The sequence below is a fragment of the Bos taurus genome, chromosome 14 (genome assembly GCF_002263795.3).
Source record: "Bos taurus isolate L1 Dominette 01449 registration number 42190680 breed Hereford chromosome 14, ARS-UCD2.0, whole genome shotgun sequence".
Classification (NCBI taxonomy): Eukaryota; Metazoa; Chordata; class Mammalia; order Artiodactyla; family Bovidae; genus Bos; species Bos taurus.
This window is the reverse complement of record NC_037341.1, coordinates 3,483,871-3,506,567: the sequence shown is the minus strand read 5'-3', so window position 1 is coordinate 3,506,567 and position 22,697 is coordinate 3,483,871. Positions and strand designations below refer to the sequence as shown.

The window sequence follows — 22,697 nt, the reverse complement described above, 5'->3', positions numbered from 1 at the left end:
GAGGGGAAAATAATATAAGCTCAAATCAGGCAGAAAAAAAATTAGTACAGATAGAAGAATTATTGAATTAGAAAAGAGACAGCGGATATAATTAATGAAGAAAGTAGATCATGTGTTAGCTTGCTCAATCAAGAAAAAAAAAAAAAAGAGGAAGCAAAATTATATAAAAGAAGCAAAAATAGGGGGAAAAAACCTCAAAAAGGCAGTTAAAGACCTACAGAAATTTTCTTTTTTAAAAAGTGAGCTACGTAAGCTCTTACCGAAGTCAGAAAAATACATATGAAAGATGTTCAACGGGTATAGGGTTGATTTTACAAAACGAAAAAATTCTACAGATCTTTGGCATAATAACAAAAATACAATTAACACTAGCCTTAACGGCACCCTTAAGGAAGATTAAGATGGCAAATTTGTATTATGTGTTTTCTCGCCACAATATTTAAATAAACAAAGGAACAAATGCAAGAAAAAGACGGAAGAGGATTACCCAAGCCAATATTCAAGTACACTGTGAACTTACACGCACAAGGGTGACACTGGCTAGTGGACAGACAGGTTAATGGAAGAGAATTCAAAGATTTTCCTACGCATATGTGAAAATGGCATTGCTCATTTATGAAGAAAGAAGAAAGTGAAGTCGCTCAGTCGCGTCCGACTCTTTGCGACCCCATGGACTGTAGCCTACCAGGCTCCTCCATCCATGGGATTTTCCAGGCAATAATACCAGAGTGGATTGCCATTTCCTTCTCCAAGGAGAAGACAAATTATTCATTAAGTAACTTGTGGATAACTAGCCAGTTTTCCGGAAAAAGAAAAGGTGGCTCCATGCCTCACTACTCACGACTTAAAAAATTCCAGATAAATAAAAGATTTCAATGTTAAAACAACTGAGTCCATGAAAGTATTAGATTTTTTTTAAAATGTAAGCTAAATGAGGAAAGTCTTTCTAAGTATGATAGAAAAATATAAGGTTTTTTTTTTTAAAGAGATTGCTAAATTTAAAAGAGTAATTTCCAGCTTGACTCACTCCTGGGAGCACTAGGCTACTTGTAAGGATATTTGTTGCAACAATGTTGATAATAGCAAAAGATGCTAAAGGTCCATCAAAAGATACAGAGTAAATAAATTACATACATCTTGCCTGCCATTAAAAAGACTGGTGCAGCTCCACCTACATGTGTGAGTATCTCCATATGGAAGGAGACCCAGCCTGTGTCATTAAGAAAGGAGAGTGGCAGAAAGTTCTCCCAAGGTACCCAGGGAGGTACACACACTCTGGATGTTTTATCTTCTTTTATAAATTTTCCCCCCTTTTAAAAATCAATTTACATAATTATATTTGGCAAAGGGGCCAAAGAGACAATGACTCAGCCCCTTGGCTTCCCTGCACCCACCCCCGGGCCAGCCGGGCTTCAGACCAGATGACCACTCGCCACTGCTCAGCCTCGGGGAGGGGTCCTGAGCCCATCAGCCTCTGCTGCTGCTGACAAGCGCTTCATCAGGTCTGACTCTGCGTGACCCCAGGGACTACAGCCCCCCAGGCTCCTCTGCCCAAGGGATTCTCCAGGCAACAATACTGGAGTGGGTGGTCATTTCCTTCTCCAGGGGAATCTCCCCAACCCAAGGATCATATCTGGGTTTCCGGCATCTGGGACTCACCAAAGTCTGGTTAACCTGGCCGTATACACCTGGCCTGGTCAGGGGGCCTGAGTGCTGGCACTCTTCCCAGGCACAGCTCTTTGGAACGTGGGCTGTGGGGGAGAACGCACAGCCCAGCACCATCGCTAAGCTACCTCAACATCGCTAAGCTAAGGAGATGGAGGTCAGCGGGCAGCTCAGCTGCCAGGGAAGCCTGGGCCACACACAGCCGTGTGTGTCCAAAGACACAAGTGTGGCCTTTCGCCCACGAATCTCATGATGTAAACAAACTGACGATCCCCCACTGAGGCCTCCAGGTACCAGCTCGATGAGAGGACGTTCTGCAGGACTTGGGATGCGTCTCCCCGAGAGCCCCGGGAGGGCGGGAGCAGCCGGAGTTCTGGCACAGGACAGGCTGGCTGCCTGGAGCGCCTGGGTCCAGACTCCTGGGCGGAGGTGGACAATGCACGAGGGGCCACTGAGGCAGACGAAGCAACATTCAGACACGACGAACCCACAGCACCCTGCAGTGGTTCTGTCCCCAGGGAGGCCTGTGAGCCGCGTCAGGGCTGTGGGCTGTGCTTCGTCCCAAGCGCACTCCTTTGAGACAGGTGACTGCAGGTGTCAGGGTCCAGGGCTGCCTCTGGCTGCTGCTTCCAGGACAGCTGGCAAGCACACCAGGCTGCGTGGGGATGGTCTGTCAACCGACCTGGGATCCTCTACCTGCATCAGACCAGCAGTGGCAGGGATCAAGTCTAATTTACCTCTGGGTCCCCAGCACCTGGGTGCAGATGGATGGATCCACCCATCCAAGAATCTGTGTATTCCCTGTAACTTCATGCAACAAACACCCCACAAGTCTGTTTCCTAATTTGTAACAGTTCAGTTCAGTCGCTCAGTCATGTCTGACTCTTTGCAACCCCAAGGACTGCAGCACGCCAGGCTTCCCTATCCATCACCAACTCCCGCAGCTTGCTCAAACTCATGTCCATCAAGTTGGTGATGCCATCCCACCATCTTATCCTCTGCCGTCCCCTTCTCCTCCTGCCTTCAATCTTTCCCAGGATCAGCGTCTTTTCCAATAAGTCAATTATTTGCACCAGGTGGCCAAAGTATCAGAGTTTCAGCTTCAGTATCAGTCCTTCCAATGAATATTCAGGACTGATTTCCTTTAGGATGGACTGGTTGGATCTCCTTGCAGTCCAAGGGACTCTCAAGAGTTTTCTCCAACACCACAGTTCAAAAGCTTCAATTCTTCAGTGCTCAGCTTTCTTTATGGTCCAACTCTCACATTCACACATGACTACTGAAAAAACCATAGCTTTGACTAGATGGACCTTTGTTGGCAAACTAATGACTCTGCTTTTTAATATGCTGTCTAGGTGGGTCATAGCTTTTCTTCCAAGGAACAAGCGTCTTTTAATTTCATGGCCATAGTCTCTATCTGCAGTGATTTTGGAGCCCATAAAAATAACTGAAAAAAACTGTTTCCACTGCTTCCCCATCTATTTGCCATGAAGTGATGGGACCAGATGCCATGCTCTTAGTTTTCTGAATGTTGAGCTTTAAGCCAATTTTTTCACTCTCCTCTTTCACTTTCATCAAGAGGCTCTTTAGTTCTTCTTCACTTTCTACCATAAGGGTCATGTCACCTGCATATCTGAGGTTATTGATATTTCTCCCAGCAATCTTGATTCCAGCTTGTGCTTCATCCAGCCCAGCGTTTCTCATGATGTACACTGCATATAAGTTAAATAAGCAGGGTGACAATATACAGCCTTGACATACTCCTTTTCCTATTTGGAACCAGTCTGTTGTTCCCTGTCCAGTTCTAACTGTTGCTTCCTGACCTGCATACAAGTTTCTCAAGAGGCTGGTCAGGTGGTCTGGTATTCCCATCCCCTTCAGAATTTTCCACAGTTTATTGTGATCCACACAGTCAAAGGCTTTAGCATAGTGAATAAAGCAGAAATGGATATTTTTCTGGACCTCTCTTGCTTTTTTGATGATCCAGCGGATTTTGGCAATTTGATCTCTGGTTCCTCTGCCTTTTCTAAAACCAGCTTGAACGTCTGGAAGTTCACGGTTCATGTATTGCTGCAGCCTGGCTGGAGAATTTTGAGCATTACTTTACTACCATGTGAGATGAGTGCAATTGTGTGGTAGTTTGAGCATTCTTTGGCATTTCCTTTCTTTGTGATTGGAATTTGGCCTTGGAGTACAGAATGAAGCAGGGCAAAGGCTAATAGAGTTTTGCCAAGAGCATGCACTGGTGATAGCAAACACCCTCTTCCAACAACACAAGAGAAGACTCTACACGTGGACATCACCAGATGGCCAACACTGAAATCAGATTGATTATATTCTGTGCAGCCAAAGATAGAGAAGCTGTATACAGTCAGCAAAAACAAGACCAGGAGCTGACTGTGGCTCAGATCATGAACTCCTTATTGCCAAATTCAGATTTAAATTGAAGAAAGTGAGGAAAACCACTAAATCATTCACGTATGACCTAAATCAAATCCCTTATGATTATATAGTGGAAGTGACAAATAGATTTAAGGAACCAGATCTGATAGACAGAGTGCCTGATGAACTATGGACAGAGGTTCATGACATTGTACAGGAGGCAGCGATCAAGACCATCCCCAGGAAAAAGAAATGCAAAAAAGCAAAATGGCTGTCTGAGGAGGCCTTACAAATAGCTCTGAGAAGAAGAGAATTTAACTCAGATAACCATTATACCTACTACTGTGGGCAAGAATCCCTTAGAAGAAATGGAATAGCCCTGATAGTCAACAAAAGAGTCCAAAATGCAGTACTTGGGTGCAATCTCAAAAACGAAAGAATGATCTCTGTTCATTTCCAAGGCAAACCATTCAACATCATGGTAATCCAAGTCTAAGACCCAAGCAGTAATGCGCAAGAAGCTGAAGCTGAACGGTTCTATGAAGACCTTACAAGACCTGATAAAACTAGCACCCAATTTGTAACAGGGGGATGGTAATTACGACCTGAAGACTTGCACGGGTCAGACAAACTGCATAGAGAGTTTAGGCACAGCGTCTTGTTCCCCAATATGAGGGTATGTGGTTCTCTGGGGCACAGCAGTGGGTGACCCCACACAAGGCACCACCTGGCCACTGTCTCCCAGACGGGCATTGCCCTCGTGCCCACAAGAGCTTCCTGCACATCACAGCTCAGCAGTGGGGCGGGGGTCTGCTCCGCGATTATCTGGAGGATGTGCACTGAAAGCATGCTGTCCACGGTGTAGCCGACACCTGACCAGGGCTCACCGGCGCAGACCAGGCGCTGTGCATCTGAGAGGCCGGGACGAGAACAGTGCTGTCAGCTGGGGAGGGAGACGGGGCAGCGCCATGGGATGGTCAAATCAGTGTGAGAAACTGCTCGGTCCGCTAGTCACCACCGCTCGGTATCCATGGAAACAGCTGGACCGGCCCTTGACTCAGGCCATCAGGAGGCCTGCTAGGCTCTGCCAGGTTCCCACCCTTGTGGGAATGTAGCCTCCCCCAGCCCGCGGTTCTGCTCCCAGACGAACAGAGACAGGAGGCAGCTGAATAAGGGTCCTGCCCCAGGCCCCTCCCCAGCCCTGCCGGGGCTGCGCCCTGCCCTCTGTCCCGCCTTGCCCTGAGACGCTCTGCAGAAGGAACGCACACAGTCTTGGAGCCAGCCCATAACCTGGCTTCCTCTCCTCCGGGACCCCCACATGACATCAGTCCCGGTGGGCCCCATCAGCGGCCCGGTGAGCGGCAGTGCTGGCACAGGCGCTGTGGTCTCTGGCACCGGCCCGCAGGGCAGGAGTCATGTCAGGGCCTTCCCACGGGGGCCGTGGCCCCGAGACACAGAAAGGCTCTGTGCGCAGCCGGTGCGAGCAACTTACATAACAGCAAACACCTCCAAAGAGCAGAGGCACCCGGACACCAGGACGAGCAGTAAATCAGCCTGCATCAACGTGATGAAAGGATAACGAGGACCTGAACGGCCAGTGTAAGACGTGCTCATAACGTGAGAAATACTTGTTTTCTCAAGTATTAAAAAAAAAAAGGACACAGAGTACAAGAGCGGTATGATCATCTCGGCGAACAAAATGTGAACTGGGGGACAGCAAAAAGACTTAGAAAGGCACAAAAAGGAGACGAAATAGAGACTGGTTTTGAGGGCGCAAGAGTGGAAAAAGATAATTTTTCTCCATTGAATTTTTCTGATTTGCCCTGCTTTTCTATAACAAGAATATATTGCTTTTGTGAAGCGAATGAATGGGAAGGTCAAGATTCCAGGGTAAGGAACCTTGCCTCCGAAAAACCAGGACAGCCTGAGTGATGCGGAAAGGAGCCAGTGACCCTGAGATGTTGGCTCCACAGCACAGGTGACAGGGACGGGGCAGGTGGTGTGCACTGGGGCCAGGGATGAAGCCCCCACCCCAGTGCAGACAGACGGTGGGCCGGGGAGGCCAGCCCGGGGCAGGAGGTGGGCAGACAAAACTCACGGTCTCACCTCTCGGCCCCTGACCTGGAACTACGCTCTACGGGGTGGGAAAGTCACCTCAAAAACTCAGGCTCCCACAACGCCCACGGCACCATCAACGGTCAAGAGTCACACGTCCATTCCACGAAACGGCCCAAAAGCCTTAAAAATCCCACGTCTTTTGACTTCATAACTCCAAAACGAGCAAGCTGAGGAAACTCAGAGAAAAATGCATGCAGACGGATGTTCCCTGGAAACTGCCAGACGTGGCGACAGTTAAATTAATCATGACATGGAACAGAGAGATATCACGCGGTGTTTCTGGGGCGTGTGGACCCTCGGAGACGACCCAGGCCGCACTGAATGCTGCTGGGGGCCTGAAGGTGCTGGGCCCACGAGACCTCCTGGAGGAAACGCCTTTGAGTCCTGGTCCTGTGGTGTAACAACTCATGCATCTCCTCCAGGATACAATCCTTAATACCGGCACTGGTGTGCACATGACACACGACAAGGAAAACACCTATAGGGAGACCAGCGCAAACCCAGCAGGGTGCCCCCAACCCCATCTTTGGAAGGAGTCTGACCCCACGGGGCTCACTCCCCATCGGCCGGTGCCTTGGAGCACTCCCTTCTTTTGACTGACTCGATGCATGGGTACACACTTTGTGTCACTGTTTCCTAGGGCTGGATTCCTGGGGCCTGCCCAGCCCCGGGGGCAGGAGGGCTGGGTGTCCGACCCTCCTCGGCCAGCGTATCCGGTGGAAGTTGCTGTCTGAGCCCAGGTCGCCGAGAGACAAAGTTTTCTGAGCTAAGAAAGTGAGGAACACCCTGAGAGGTGCAAACTGAGACACGTTCTGCAGAAACAACCATCCACCTCCTCTCACTTGGGCTGGACCAGCGAGGCAGGCAGATTCCGAGGAAGGAGCCCCCGGGTGTCAGGCTCAGTCCACTCACAGCTGCCACGTCGGCACTGCTCACCGGACCCCCAACAACCTTCACCCATGGGAGTGGGGAGCCCAGGAGAGTGGGCAGTCCCGGGCAGCTCGAGGGGTTCTCACAAACTGAAGACCAGTGAGGGAACATCAGGGGGAGAGGTCTGTCTTTCTCCTCCAGCCCCTGGGGTAATTCTCCTGTGTCTCTAGAGTGCAAAACCAGGAGGTCAAACTAATGAATTAACTGGAGGAAAGACCAGCTACTGACTCACAACAGTTTCTGGGTTAAAGCAGAGAAAGAAGGCACATCCATGATTGTCTGCATCTGACCCAGCACAGATTACATGTCGGGATCATTTCCAGAGAATAATACAGACTCTCATTTCAACAACAATTCTACATTTGAGCTTGTTTCTCAACAAAAATTTCCACTGCTATTTAGGAAGGCACAGACTGGGGTGAACGTTGCAGGTGTGACAGGCAACAAGCGTTCAAACACCTTGCTGTAAGCGCCACCTTCCAGCGCTCTCTCAGGCCAAGTACCGGGGTAAGTTACGGTGTTTACCAAACAAACTCAGCTCATCCAGGAGCCAGGAGGAACCACCCCCTCGCTCCTGCCCACCACGTCTTCACTCATCACTCGAGGAGCACAAGTGTCTGCAGAAGTCACATCCATGCAGACACCGTAAGTGCACCACGGAGGATGCGGGTTCTGCAGCAAGGGGATCCGCATTGTCACCACGCCTGAGCTCAGAGGGCAGCAGCCCGGCCATAAGGCTGTGCTGACCGGACATCCGCAGACCAAGCTCGGGAGAGACACAGACCTCCCTGCCCAGTTCCCTGAAGACCTCGGCACACAGCAGCACCAAACGCGAGCCCGCGAGTTCTGAACGAAGGAGCGCGCACACCCAGAGGTGACGGGCAGTACTCACCCCACAGCAGAGGAGCCAGCTGCAGGTGCTCCAAGACCAGCTGGTTCAGGAGGCCCTCCACACTCGCCTCGCCCGTGCGCTTCAGAGATGGGTGAGCGTCGTTAAGGAAAACTCTGTGATCGCCAAGCCCAGGGCCCGGAGGAGAAGTTCTACAAGTTTCTTGACAGACAGGAAACCCTACACAGTGGTTGAACGGCCTCCTCCTCTCAAGGGTTGGTCAGATATGTGGGAAACAGGTATGTAGATGTGTCAAGGGCCTCTCCCCCAGCTCTCCACCACCAAATCTGATAAATTGAGCTGTTGTGTGAAGAAGGGAAATCCACCCAGATAGGTTCAATCCAGCAGCCGTTCTTGCTGGGGGAAATAAAGAAGAGGGAAGGTTGTTTTTCCTAAAGAGCGTGCAAACTGTGGCTCACTGTTCAATACAGCCCAACGTATTTCTCTACACGTGTCGGTTTCATGCTGCTTCCACGTCTGTCGCGTTATACATCTTGATGTAATTACACATATTCTTACGAACGTGCTCACTCAGGCAAGTTCATAATTGAGGAACTCATACTGCCTCTCAGCAAGTATCAGTGGATGAAGAAATTGGGTTTAGAAGTGCAGAAAATAGATGTCTCCAAGGTGCTAATATTAAACAGCCCGTGTGGTCCTCAGAAACACAGCTGTAAACTGCTTTCCCTTTTCCTACATAAATGAAAGCTGCAGCATTTAAGCCCCAATCAAAAGGGAAGACTATAGCTCTGACACTCTCTAGTGACCGGGAAAGTGGGGAGAATCCTGTTACTTTCCTCCTTTAGCAAGTTAACGGCACTCAACGAACACACCGAGTGTGTCTAAAGCGAGCGAGGCGTGGTGAGAAGCACTGAGCACGCTGAAATGACCGCACATGAGCCTGAAACTCGGGAGGCTCACACTCCAAGGAGGACGACAACGCAGGAACAGGCCACTGCGCCTGTCCAGCCGGAGGACAGCCGTGCCAGGATGGAGCCAGGCTGGCGGAGCAGAACAGGCCGGGGCGGGCAGCAAGGGGCGCCAAGGCCCGGAGGGAACGGAGACCAGAGTTCCGGGGTCCCTCCTGCCAGGGCCCAAGAGGGCCAGCTAGCCACACACGGCAGGGGGTCTGAGACAGGAGCTCGGGCCAAGCTGTCGGAGCCCAGGGCACGCAGGAGCCCCTGCCTACCTCTCCAGGCCTGCCACCTCCACCCAGGCCCTTCTCTGGCTACCTTGACCCTGTTTCCTTTCTTCCAAAACACCATGTGCTTTCTTGGAACTCCAGTCTCCACATTCTATGCTCTTTGCCTGGAAATGCTGCTCCCTGCCCTTTTCTGCCTCCTCACTATACTCATCCTTTAACTCTCTTCTCAGACCTCACCTCCTCCAGGAGGGCTTCCCTGAGCTGCCTCTGCTCCAGAGACCCTCAGCGACCCCACCAGATGTGTGTGTCTCCTGCTGTCTGGCTCCACCCCTGGCCTGTCAGCTGTGCAAGGGCAGAGCCCTCCTAGTGGTGTCTGGACCAGTGCCCCAGTCACCATGGCTGCTCCATGAACACTGAGGACTAAATGCACGCTGGCATGAGTCAGCACCCCAGGTAGGTGGTGCAGGGGCCACGTGTGTGTGCTCGCTTTTTCCTGTCTTCTTTCCTGACTCTCTGGGGGTTATTTTCACTTATATGAAATTAAGACTTCAGAATATGGCAGCTTACTGCCTCTTGTTTAAAAAAAAAAAATCATGGCAGGCTTTTGAGGCTGATCACACATGGCGCTTGAAGAACAGAAATAGTGCCTGACGAGCACAGCCTGGATGCAGAGCTCTGAAATGATCAGTTAGAAAAGCGAGTGAGCGAGTGAGTAATCACAAAGTTGCCAAGTGGCACTGGGGCTTTGGAAGCCATTCTAATAGCATATTTCTGTATTAATTTGCTCTCGGACATGAGCCATAAAATTATACAGCTGAGCTAATAAAGCCAATTACCTGCATGGGCATCCCCCTCCCCTTCGGCCCCATAAGCCACCAAAACAGCCTTGTGTCTGAGCCTGGACACAAGAACACAACCCTGGCTACCGAGACCCTAATCAGCCACTCTCACAGCCCGGATGACAATGCTATAGTGAGGACGGTGGATGTGGCAGTGGCTGCTCTTTCTTAAATACCCAGACTCTGGCGTTCAGGGCAAGAGGTCAGAAAAGAATGATGATGATGGACGGTAATTCCCATCACTACTACTGCTGCAAAGAGAGCATTTCCAAAGTGAGTCCCATGAGGGAGGCCCAGCGCTAACTGTTTAGCATGGATCTTCTCAGTTTAAAAATACTTGCTATTTTCAAATTAAAACCTGAGAATGTGGTGGGTATAAGACAGGGACTATTATTTCCATCTCAGAGATTTAAGCAAACAAACAAACAAACAAACCTCAGGCCCATGGGGATAAGGAGAAAAGAGAACACGGCTAGGAAGTGGCAGGATTGAGTCCATCCCACCCTGGAGTCCATGATACGGCTCCCACTTTCAGATACTTTGCTATAAACACTGCACAGACTCCTCACAGTAAACTGGAAGCAGGGACCTGTGACTCCCACTTGATAAATGAGGACACCAGTGCACAGGGCCAGGACCCTGTCTGCTCCCAGCAGGAGCGTGGCCAGCCAGCCGCCTTCCTCCCACACAGAGGGCACTGTTCGTGGTGCTGAAGAGCCTGACTTCCCTTTAAGCCGCGGTCGCGAAGAGTCCGACACGACTGAGCGACTTCACTTTCACTTTTCACTTTCATGCACTGGAGAAGGAAAGGGCAACCCACTCCAGCGTTCTTGCCTGGGGAATCCCAGGGACGGCGGAGCCTGGTTGGCTGCCGTCTATGGGGTCGCACAGAGTTGGACACGACTGAAGCGACTTAGCAGCAGCAGTCACCTGGGAAGGGCTTCCCCTCTGGCTCCCTGGTGAAGACTCTGCCTGCAATACAGGATAGGCAGGTTCAATCCCTGGGTCAGGAAGATCCCCTGGAGAAGAGCATGGCAACCCACTCCAGTATTCTTGCCTGGAGAATTCCATATGAAAGAGCCTGGCAGGCTATGGTGCATGGGGTCACAAAAGAGTTGGACACAACTTAGCGACTAAAACAGCAACAGTCACTTGGGAGACTGCAATTAAGATTCCAAGTCAGTGGATGTTTTCTTGTCCCCACGATCTACTCCTGCAGCAGGGGGACTGTAGGCCACTGCTGGTGCCAGTCAGGCTTTCCAAGTCTCCCAGCCACACCCACGAGCACAAACCCATCAACAAACCCTGTGCACCCGGAACATAAGAAACCCCAAGCGCCCTGCTCAGTTCACCCAACACACGTTCATTCTGCCTCTGAGGCCTCCCACAGGCTACTTCTGGCTCTTCCAAGGAGCCACATGGCCCCTTCACAGTGCCCTCTGAGCCTGCAGCTTCCTGCCTCAGCCACAGCTGAGTTCCCTGGAGCCACCTCAGTTCACTCACGTCTCAGAGGCGGGGAGCCAAGAGGCCCAGGCTGGCCCTGGCTCAGTTTAAACTTCCACTGCTACCCTGTACTCAAACTTGCCAGGCTGATGAGCAGGCAGCCCCAAAGCGGCCAGCTTCGAGCACCAGCAGGAAGCCCACAGGCCACTGCTCAGCGCTGGGCTCCCTGCCTAACTCCCCAGGTAGCACCGGCCACTCCGGGCCATGGGTATTTATGGCCACAACTGTTCCCGGACAAGGCTGCGGTGAGCGCCTGGGGCCAAGGCCAGGCTTCCCGTCTCCAAGTCCCTAATTCAGAGCCGCAGGGCTGGGAGGCTGTAAAAGTCAACTGGATGAGAGCTTCTCCAGGAGTGATGCAGCGGCTTTAAGTGACGACGACCCTGGGCCACAGCTTATGACCGCTCACTGCTGCACCCTCGGGTTAGGGAGCTCCGCACTGAACGCCGGCCTGCACCTCGCGGCCCTCCCCTACTCGCGAGAGGCAGAGGACACGGCTCTTTGGGGACAGAGAGATGGCATGGAGGTGGCAGAAGTGACTCAGCCCAGCTCTCCGATGGTAGCATCTCCCAGTCCCTTCTTCAAGCCTAAAATCTGCTAGAAGAGAAAGGCTTACATGCTTCAAAACCAGAAAACGAGGAACAACCAAGACACCATCACTTGGGAAGGGTGATTCCCTGGCTCTGAGAGGCCTTGTCCCGCGTCCCTCACACACCAGGCTCACAGTGGGGCCCCCGCGCTGGTTCCCCAGTAAACCCACAGAGCGTAGATGGGGTCAGGCAGCCCGTAGCCCAACGGGAACCCCAACGCTGGCGGGTTCTCCACTTCAACTCCACACCCTTCAGCGGCCTGGCCAAGAACCGAGAAGCAGGACCTGTACACCCTGGCCTCACAGGCCCTCCCGCCTCACTTCCAGGACCGGGGGGTACGATCCTGCAGCAGGGACGTCATGGACATCCCACGCCAAACCAGAGGGCAGAGACAGGGGGAGTGGTCATTCCAGCCTCCTAAACCAAGTGCAACCACACTGCCCCTAGCCGGAAGCCCTTCAAGCACCCTAGGGATAAAATCCCAGCTCCCATGGAGGCTACACAACTTCTCCGCAAGTTTTCCCAGGCTGATCTCTCCCCCGCAGACCTGGAGGACTCGGTGTGCACCAGCCAAGCCAAACCACTGGGACCGGTGACAACAGACAGGCTGTTTGCTGCCTCGGGGCCCTGACTCCCGCACCCCCCAGCCTGGAACCCTCTTCGGCCTTGGCCTCCTGGTGACCACCACCCATCTCAAGCTTGAACTTCATGTCATCTGGGACATCCTCTAGAATCCATCTCCACTCCAGCCATCACCCCAGCCAGACCGCTATGAATGGACACTGTGCTTGCACCCGTGGGGGTACAAGTGCCCCCAAGAGCCTTCCTGCCAGTGGGCGGGCCTGGATCCATGCCAGCACGTTAACACCTATGATGTGGGCTGCAGGAGCTGCTGGGGATGAGAAGACTGACCAAGGTGAGGTCTTCCCTACTTTAAGAAACCCCGTCTATCACACAAGGATCATATCTTAGGACTGTTAGTGACGCATCATTGTTAATTACACCTAGTCTATACCTGTGCAGAACTGTTTTGCTTACAAATGTCTCCACACATGTTGTCTTGGTTAACCTTCTGTGTGTCATGGGAACCATGGATGTGTGTGTGTTTTGTCACTAAGTCCTGTCTGACTCTCTGCGACCCCATGGACTGCTGCCCACCAGGCTCCTCTGTCCATGGTAGTTTTCCACACAAGAATACTGTGGGGGAGGGGTTGCCACTTTCTTCTTTAGGGGATCCTCCCAATCCAGGGACTGAACTTGTGTCTCCTGCGTCTCCTGCATTAGCAAGCGGATTCTTCACCTTGGAGCCACCAGAGAAGCCCGGGGACAATGGAAATTTGCGGTCAAATCTTGGAAAAACAGATCCAGAGGCAAGGAAGGTACAGAAACTTAATAAAATATCTTCCCTCTCATTTTCTGCCAGCCCATTAGCGTGAAACATTTGGGCATGGGCTGCAGAGGATGCCTCAAAACCACAGAGCAGTTTTTGAGATCCTGCCTGTGCGTATGGGACTGAAGTTTACCACGAGCCAGTCTGACACTTTAGAAAAACAACTGTTCATTCCATCAGCTCCTCCCGTGGGGAAGGTGCAGCTAGCGGGTGGAGGCCTGGGTCTCTCCCAAGAGAGGGAAGCACTGGACTCTGAACACCTGGCTGTCACACGTGGTCCACGGAGACCAGCCCTCAAGAACAGCTGATGTAGGCATCCCCACACTGGCTCTGAGATGAGGATCCCAGAGTGGGGAGCCCCGTGGAAAGCAGGCCTGCACCTCACCCCCTCCCAGGAAGACACGCTGCCTGTGCCCCACGCACCTGCTCTGGAGAGACACCCACAGGTGCAGAGACTTAGCCGCCACACTTCAGCTCCAATGAATTAGCAAATTGTCATAACTAGGGATTACGCTAATGGAAAGACTGCTCTAGGTGATTAATGAGCCTCTTTCCCATGACTTTGTTTTCCAATTTGCATCGCGAACTTTGAGAATGCTGATGCCGGGTGTTGTCCCAGCAGGGGCGCTGGTGGTGTCTGGGCTCAGCTCCCTGGATGGCCCACGAACTGCTGGGGAGAGTCTGAAAGTGATTCAGGGCCGCGGTCCTGCTGGGCGAGGAAAGGGGAGTCTCGGGGCAGAGGGTTGGCAGAAAGGAGGGAGCCCTGCAGCCAGCAGCGTGCCCGAGGGATGCTCGTCTCTCCAGCTTCATCCGGAAGATGGAGGCCGTCGTGGCGGAGACCAGGCGCCTTCTGTTCTTCTTCTCAGCACAGAGCTGGCGAGAGCGCAGACTCTGGAGCCAGACGGCCAGGCACGAGTCCCAGCTCCACCACTTAGTAGCCAGGTGACCCGGCACAAGGTAGATCACCTCACAGGACCAAGGTTCTCTCATCTGTGGAATGCGGATAAAGACCGCTTCACTGGGGTTTTGTAAAAATTGGGTAAATCTATGTAAATTGCTCAGAACGGTGCTGGCGTCTAGTAAGGGCCATACAGGTATTAGCTATTACGTAAGCTCCGTAAGTAATTTTATGCTATTAGATGCTCACAATCATTGTCATGCCACAAGCACACAGAATGTGCACAAGCCCAACAGGTGACCAATCACGTGAGCACAGGGCACGTGGATTCGTGTGCCCGCTCACGCACACTCGGGGAACTCTTCTGTGCACTCCGGGGCCAGAGCCCTTCCCCACTCTCCCAGCCGGCCAAACCTCACATCCGTGCACTCTCTCCCTGCGCCTAACCCTGGTTCCTTTCAAAGTAACTTCAAGGCGTGCATATCCAGATTGGAAGTGGGGGGTGTCAAGGATCAAACACGTGTCCCTGCCCCATCCCTCCTGCCGTCCGCTGAAGGCTAAGCAGCCAGGGCGACTTTACAGCCTCAAAGGAGGGTCAGGAGCGGTGCTTTTCTCTGGCTGGCCCAGCGTCCCCACAACGAGGATCAAGCCTCTGAAGCCGTGATCACCCACAGCCATAAACACCGATTCCCTTAGGACAGAGACATGATGCAAGCCCACACTTGACTGAAGATGATCAAGGAATCGGCTGCACTGAGGACACGAGCTGCCTGTTTTAGAATCCATTTAGATAAAACTGTCTCTCCTAACGTGACTAATAGGAAAACCTAGTGCACTGTTTTAAAGGAGTCTTATCTAAAAATACCTAATTTCTCTTGGGTGATGAGAAGACAGAGCTCCGATAAAAGCGTCTGTGAGAGTTAGCTAGGAGTCAATCAGGGAGGCTGAGGGGCTATCTCAGGCAAATCAGCGCAAACAGCTTAACCTTCCTGCGTCTTTATTTATCATAAATACTTTATGTATTTGGCTGCACTGGGTCTTAGCTGCAGCATGCGAGATCTTCAGTTGCGTCATGTGGGATCTAGTTCCCTGACCAGGGATTGAACCTGGGCCCCTTGCTTTGGGCATTCAGAGTCTTAGCCGCTGGACCACCAGGCAAGTCTCATCTGCCTCTGTCTTTAAAGTAAGGAGGGCTCACGTATTGACAGGTTTTCCTCACCGGTGGGAACACTGTATTGGAAATTGAGAAGCTGAGGATGGCCGTGTGCCAGGTCACCTGTCCTGGTGATGACCGACTACACTGAAGACGTTGTGCTTCGAGCCGTACAGGGGTGTGACTGTTGTTGTTCAGTCGCTACGTCATGTCTGACTCTTCGACCCCATGGACTGCGACACACCAGAATCCTCTCTCCTCCACTATCTCCTGGAGTTTGCTCAAATTCATGTCCATTGAGTCAGTGATGCCATCCAACCATCTCATCCTCTGTCGTCCCCTTCTGTCTTCAACCATTCCCAGCATCAGGGTCTTTTCCAATGAGTTGGCTCTTCACATCAGATGGCCAAAGTATTGGAGCTTCAACATCAGTCCTTGCAATGAATATTCAGGGTTAATTTCCTTTAGGACGGACTAGTAAAAACTGATGACAAATGCCAAAGCCACTTCTGGGATTTATAGAGGGTGACCAAACATGGCCACCGTCAGCGGCATGGCCTGGGGCCAGCCCCGAGAAGACAGCCCCTCTGGGCGCACGACCCTGCTCCATACACCTCTGATTCCCATTACTTAAGCCTACGTACCCTGAGAATCCCACAGAGGCATTCCAGCCCCTCGCCTGCTACTGATTCTTAGGCACCTAAAGCCCAGTTTGCCACTGGGCTCCTTGAGCCTCTGCCTCACCCTCAAGCAGCCAGATGGTTACAAATAACCTCTAGACAGAAGACGGAAGACACGTGCTTATCAGCCCACCTGGCAGAGACCCAGCCCAGATGGTCCAGGCCACCAGCCTCGTGGGGATCAGCGGAGCGGGCACCCAGGTCTTGTCAGAAAACCTACCCGGGCTTGGATTCTGCTAGGTCAGTAGGCATCTCACCAACCCTGAAATGCTCTCCGAAGGGAGGTTTGCAACAAAAACAGGAAAATGAGAAGGGGTGCTGACACCGAGCTCGCCCCAAGCGCCTCCCGCAGCTGCCTCCTTTGCAGACTGTCTGTGCAGCGCTGCCCCTGGAAAGGGAGCCAGGCTTCAGCTAGACGAGTCACGCTGGCTGCAAACTCCCTTCCTACGTTCACGGCACTCGGCGTCATGCAAGCAAGCTGGTGGCTGTTCAGCTCCATCAATGAAACAGAAACCATCCATTCACCAAACGGTTTCCATCCCTCATTGCTAAGGATTACACATGGCACCGGGGTGGGCAGGGAGCACATGCCCGGGCTCCATCAGGCAGAGTCCACTCCAGGCTGAGTTCTTGCTCACCGCAGTGTCCCAGCACTTGGCACAAACCCCAGCAGGCGGAGGTCATCAGGGGACAGCTGCTGACAGGACCTGACCTCAAGAACAGCACAGCCGGGCCTGGGAGACAGTCTTGGGAGGAGAAACTTTCCTGTGCTCTGGAAGCACTATCCCAAACAGGAGTTGAGCACTGAGGGTTGCAGGGGCCCAGAGGGGGGCGGTTCCAGCTGGAGCTTGATGGGAGAGGCGGCAGAGAGGGCCCCGGAGAAGAGCGGACATGGGAGGCCAATCATAAAGGGTGACCCCCACCTGCACCTGCATGACGCTTGTCTCTCCTCCTCCGAATGCCACATGGAGAGTGAAGGAAGATACAGTCAGCTTCCAAAGCTCTCAAACTAGACATTCTGGGGGACCTGACCCCATTCAGGCACCCCCGCAGACATGAAGGCAGGGACGCCAGGAGCCGGCCGTTGGGGAGGCCCGGCCCAGCGCCCTCCGTCTGGGAGGAGCCTCACCTGGGGCCGGGCCCCGAGGAGAGCGGGAAGCGGGGGCTCAGCTGTGCTGACACCTTCCAGGGTCAGGAAGCACGGCTGGGCCTCGAGGGTGGGCCGTCACTCCAGGCTGACCTCAGGCAACAGGAAAGAACGTGAGGTCTCGGATCCTGGCCATCCAGCTCCGGGACACATGTCAGGAGAGTTATTCAACTTCCAGAATAAGTATCTATTTTTTTAAAAGGGGTAGGTACTACCCAGCTTGTAGGTTGTAAGAAAAATGCTAGTATCCTGTCCAGCACCAGGTAGGGATCAGGTCTGGCTGCAACACGGGAGACCCGGGTTCAAGCCCTGGATGAAGAAGATCCCCTAGAGGAGGAAATGGCAACCCACTCGAATATTCTTGCCTGGAGAATCCATGGACAGAGGAGGCTAGTGGGCTACAGTCCACGGGGTCACAGAGAAATTGGACATGACTGAGCAACCAACGCTTTCACTTTCCCAGGGGATCAGAAGGACGGATATAATGGTTAGGACTGATCCCAGCAGCGCCCCAGAGCACATGTCCGCCCTGGGCTGCCATCACCACCGTCACCAGATGAGGAGAAAAGGGGAGCAGAGAGGCTACACGGAGGCCCGGGGGAGGGGGCGGGCGAGCTGGGCGGCAGCGCCCGCTGGTCGGCGTCTGCCCCGCTGCCCAGTGTCCCTTCCCCAGCCCCGTGGACCACACACCAAGAAACTCGACACACGGGAGCCGCACACGTGGTGGTTTGCACAGCGCGCGTAATAATGGAAATGATACACAGGGTTTCAGAAGAGAGAGCGGGATCATAAATCTAAAAGAGCAGTATTCAACGTTAGCTCACTTGCCCGGGCCCAGGGCCAGCGCGTGAACCGCTGAACCAGGGAGCTTCAGGGCTGAAAACACCGAGAAGCCCCTGGTGCTCACGGCCCCGATGGCCGACTGCCCCCCACCCCCTGCTCCGCATGAGGCCACCCTGTCCCTGCAGAGGGCGGTCTCCCGATGACGCCCCAGGCAGCCTGCGGGGACCCTTGAGCCGTGCTGGCTCTTGGCCAGTTAGCAGGCTCCAGGCTCCATGTGGGAAAGCCTGCCTGGACCTGCAGCACCCGGGGTGGGTCGGGGGGAGGGATGGAGTTTGGGGCTGGAAGATGCAAACTATCACACAGAGAGAATGGATGAACAAGAAGGTCCTCCTGTTCACCACAGGGAACTGTATGTGGTGTCCTGGGATAAACCAGAATGCCAAAGATACAAGAAAAAATGTATATATGGATATACCTGAGTCACTTTGCTCTACAGCAAAGTGATTGAGAGATTAATCTACAGAGATTAAACGTGACATTATAGATCAACTAGACTTCAACAAAAATTAAAAAAAAAAATCAGCACTGAGGCCTGCCCTGCGTGTTTCACAAAGCAAGGGTGCGGTCAGAGGAAGCAGGGCTGCGGTTTCCTGGGTGGGACGGACAACGCCTACTCTCCAACCCCTACCCCGTCTCTTCGGGAGCCCAGGCGCCCAGGCTGCTGGGGGCAGGACACAGAGGAGGCGGCCCCAGAGCTCGACCTTTGCCTTTGGGGGCGGGGAGGGGAGTAGGGGAGCGGGAGAAAGGCCGGCAGGCAGGCCAGCACCTCAGCACCGCCCGGACGACCCGCTGCTCCAGCCTGCGCTCTGTACAACCTGCCGCAGGGGGCAACTCAGGTCCACGGTGCACGGCGGGTCTGGAACACCGAGGCAGGTCAGTCCCACCACAGGAAAGCTCCGTCTTACCCCACGAGGGCTGCGCCTTGAGCGCCCACCTCTGCATCTGCCCGCCCCCAGGCGCAGAAACAAGGCACACAGACGGTGAGCCGCGTGCAGAGAGCGAGCTCCCAGAGTCCCCTGGGCTCTTCTGGGTATAGCAGGTATTCTCTAGACAGGTGTGCACACACCTACCGCGAGAGCCAGTTTCCTTTAAAACGCGTCTATCCAGCCGTACAGGCTTACATACGGGCCATTTTTATCACCGTGGATGGGTGTCAAATTAGGCTCGACTTTTTTATGAAGTCTAAATATTGAGAAAATATCAAAATGCATAATGAAATAATTAGGCAATTCCATCTTTGGTCTTCCCATCTGCTTGGATTTAGGTTTACAATAGCGAAAGTCTGCTCTTCGTCCCATGCCAGATGTCATTACCAGACAGGAGGGGAGCGCAGAGGGAAGAGATGTCCACAGTGTTAATTCTCGTCACTCGAATCCCCTGTGGGGACGGGCTTCCAATCAGTAAAGCTAGGAGACGGGTGTGCCTGGCACGTGGTGGGCATCCAATAAGGATTTGCTTGCATGAATTATTAATCAAAACGCAAAATAGGGAAGTCAGCTTCTTTAAAGAATCAAGGCTGAAAGGAGAGAAACCCCAAACATTTCAGTACGTTTTCAATAAAACAATGTGAGTGTTTTGATGGTCACCATAATCCTACTAGGAGGCAAGGGCCACAGGCTCGAGTGGGGCTGAGGGTTCAGTACCAGCTTCCCTTGTTTCTCCGCAGGAATGCGGAGGCAGCTGCATCAGCAAGACGGGTGAGACGTGCCCTGGGAACTGGGGGGTGGGCATCCAGGACCAGGTGGGCCCCCGGGTCAGCACCCAGGAAGCCACGCTCACAGGTGCTGCTGTATGTCCTTGCTCCCAGCAAGGCCCAGTCTCTGTGGGTTCCGTGATGAGACCCCCTTCCCTCTGGGTCCCCCAAGCACACTGCGCCCTCCTCCCCGGGTGCAGACTGGATAACCCCCAGCCCAGTGGGCCAGGCTCTGCAGCAGCTCCTGGGGAAAGCTAAGGCTCTGAGAAGGAGCAGGGCCCCCCTGCTCACATGGGGACCCCACACAGGAGGCGTGGAGCCTCCACAACACAGGGGGGCCTCTCCTGGCTCCAGCGTCAGGACGCAGACACGAGAGCTGACCGCTGACCGCCTCCTTCCTCCCTGCACCTCCATCCCCTCAAGGGGTCAGAAGCGCTTTCAGGGCCCCCTGGTGGGCAGGTGAGCACTGCTCTGGCCACCCCGCCCAAGCAGGTCCTTGGCTGGACTCGGGCTGAGTTGGCCCTGCTCACTCAAACATGCCAGCTGACTGACCCCGACTCTGCTGAGATGCAGGGCACCTCGGGAAGGGCAACGCTGTGGTCCCGGCTGTTTTACTTCTCTCTCCACAGGAGACAAACGCCTAACCCCACGACGTGCACCCGGTTCCCTCCATGAATCACTGGACGCTCTATTTTTAGCGTCTGGTTCCCAAGCCATCCATCTGCAGTGCTTTTTCACAAGCTCCTTGGAGACAGAGGTCTGGTCTCCCAAGCTCAAATTCACGTGAGCTGGTGTGAAGGAAGTGGCATCCGTCCTGGAAACCGTGCCTCCTGCAGCCCGAGGATGTTTCCAGAAACCAGGAAGATGGTCTGGAATGATCCGAGACCACGTGACAGGCTGCAGCCAACCCATTTCCACAGAATCAGCATGTGAATGAGATACCGATAAATAACAGACAGTCCCCTCAGAGTTGCCTCTTCCTGGGAAGACGCTCTAGGAGAACCATCCTCTCGCATCCTGAGCACTGCAGGGCACTTTCCACCCTTTTCCCCTTGACAAGCTTCTACTTATCTTTAAAAAGTCCACACTAACGTCACCTCCTCTGTGAAGCCTTCCCTGACTGCGCTGCCCCCAGCAGCTCCTCTGATGAAGCACTTGGCCCAATGCTCTGTCCCTGTTGTTGCTGTTGAGTCCCTACGTCATGTCCAACTCTTGCCATCCCACGTACCGCAGCACACCAGGCTCCTCTGTCCATGGGATTTGCCGTGCATCTAATCCTCAGAGCACTTCCACCCCTTTCAAGACCACGCAACCACGTGAGGCCTCATCTCTGCATCTCCACCTCTCAGGTGGCTCACCGTACACCTGACCCAAAGCAGGCACTTGGTGAAGACTGCTGAAGAAACACAGAACCTAGGGAACCTGGGGTTCCTCCAGATTCCCACTCATCCAACTGGGTGTCAACCATGAGCCAGGCATTGCTCTGAAGCTCAGGGCAGGGCCAGCTGTTTTATGAAACTGACCTTTGTAACACAGCCTCCTAAACTGCTCCCATCCCAGGTTTTTCAAAATGGCATCTCTACGCCTGGCTAAGCTGTTCAACCCAATTTCAGTTTCCCTGACAACCGCATCCTGTATTCGACCATCAGTGAGTGGAAGCCCTCCAGCCCAGCCATGGCAGGTAGCCGTTAGTACTTGTCACTATCACAGATCTGAATGCTGACAAGAAACAGGCGACCCAAGCCAAGAGCAGCCCCCGCCCCAAGCAGGCCCTTCCTCATCTTCCCTCCTGGGGCCCCGGACACGGTGAGAGGTGAGAAAATGTCTGCTCTCTGTCCAGATCTCCCTGCCAGGCCACTCCTGAGTTACCTGTGCCCAGCACTCACTAGCTGACCCCTCTGGGCTCCTCGGGTCTGGGAAAAGGATATGATGGTCCAGTGGATGTCCAGCTTGCTGTTGATCTCCAGGCCTCGGGCTTCCTGCCTCTCCTCCTCCAGATGTTTGGAATTTGCAAACTGCCCCTTATCCGCAGGGGATTCTGGGAAACTCTCAAAGTTGAACTTGTCCACTTGAATGGCCATTCTAAGAGAAGGGGAAACACAGCAGAGGGTGAATCAGGACGGCAATTTCTTCTGAGGGCTCTCGGGGAATCAGCACATGCCAGCGTGAAACAGGAGAATGAATCGTTATCGTTAGTAATTCATAATGGAGTCGCTCCAAGAAAATGAAATAATTGATTCCCAGGGGAGCATTGGCTTCAGAGCTGGTTCAACACAGTTTAGCACGAAAGACAGAGTCAGAGAGTCCAACCCCAGAAAGAAATCTGGATTCTGGAAAAGGATAAAGCGGACAGGAACCAAAGGGAAAATCGCAGGGCAGGCTGGCAATTACTCAGCCCTGAGGACCCAGAGCCCAGTGGGAACTGCAGACACAACACAGAGCCCTGCCTGTCACCTCAAACTTCATCCTCCGCCAGACTGGCTTGTTCACACATGCCGCACCCAGCCAGCCACATGCTGCGCCCCACCAGCCACACGGCACCCCACCAGCCGCAAAGCACCCCACCTGCCCACTTGCAGCCCCTGCGCCCAGGATCCCCCCCACCTTCAAGTTTCTGCCAAGTCTCACACCCTGGGTGCCCACACTCTTAACCCTAGGGCAATTTCCATCCCGTGACTCAGCCTCTGTGCCACAGCTCCCCATGTGGGAATGCTCTTCACCTGACCCGTGGCACGGCTGGAGTCTTTCATCCTTTAGATCAGACCTTCAGAAAGGCCTTCCTAGACCACCTCTCCACAGCAGCTTTCTCTCTCACCCGCCCTCACCTTCTCCAGGG

At 53.4% G+C, this 22,697-nt stretch overlaps 1 protein-coding gene across 7 annotated transcripts in view; it reads right to left on the bottom strand.

Annotated features, from left to right (window-relative positions):
• TRAPPC9 (trafficking protein particle complex subunit 9) overlaps window positions 1-22,697 on the bottom strand; it is a 388,310-nt gene that overhangs the window by 81,171 nt on the left and 284,442 nt on the right. For 6 of the 7 annotated variants that reach the window (XM_059893290.1, XM_059893289.1, XM_059893293.1 and 3 more), the window contains 2 exons: window positions 21,791-21,943; window positions 7,988-8,079 (listed from right to left, as the gene is read on the bottom strand). In XM_059893290.1, coding sequence (XP_059749273.1) covers window positions 7,988-8,079; window positions 21,791-21,943 — 245 coding nt within the window. 7 annotated transcript variants of the gene reach the window in all.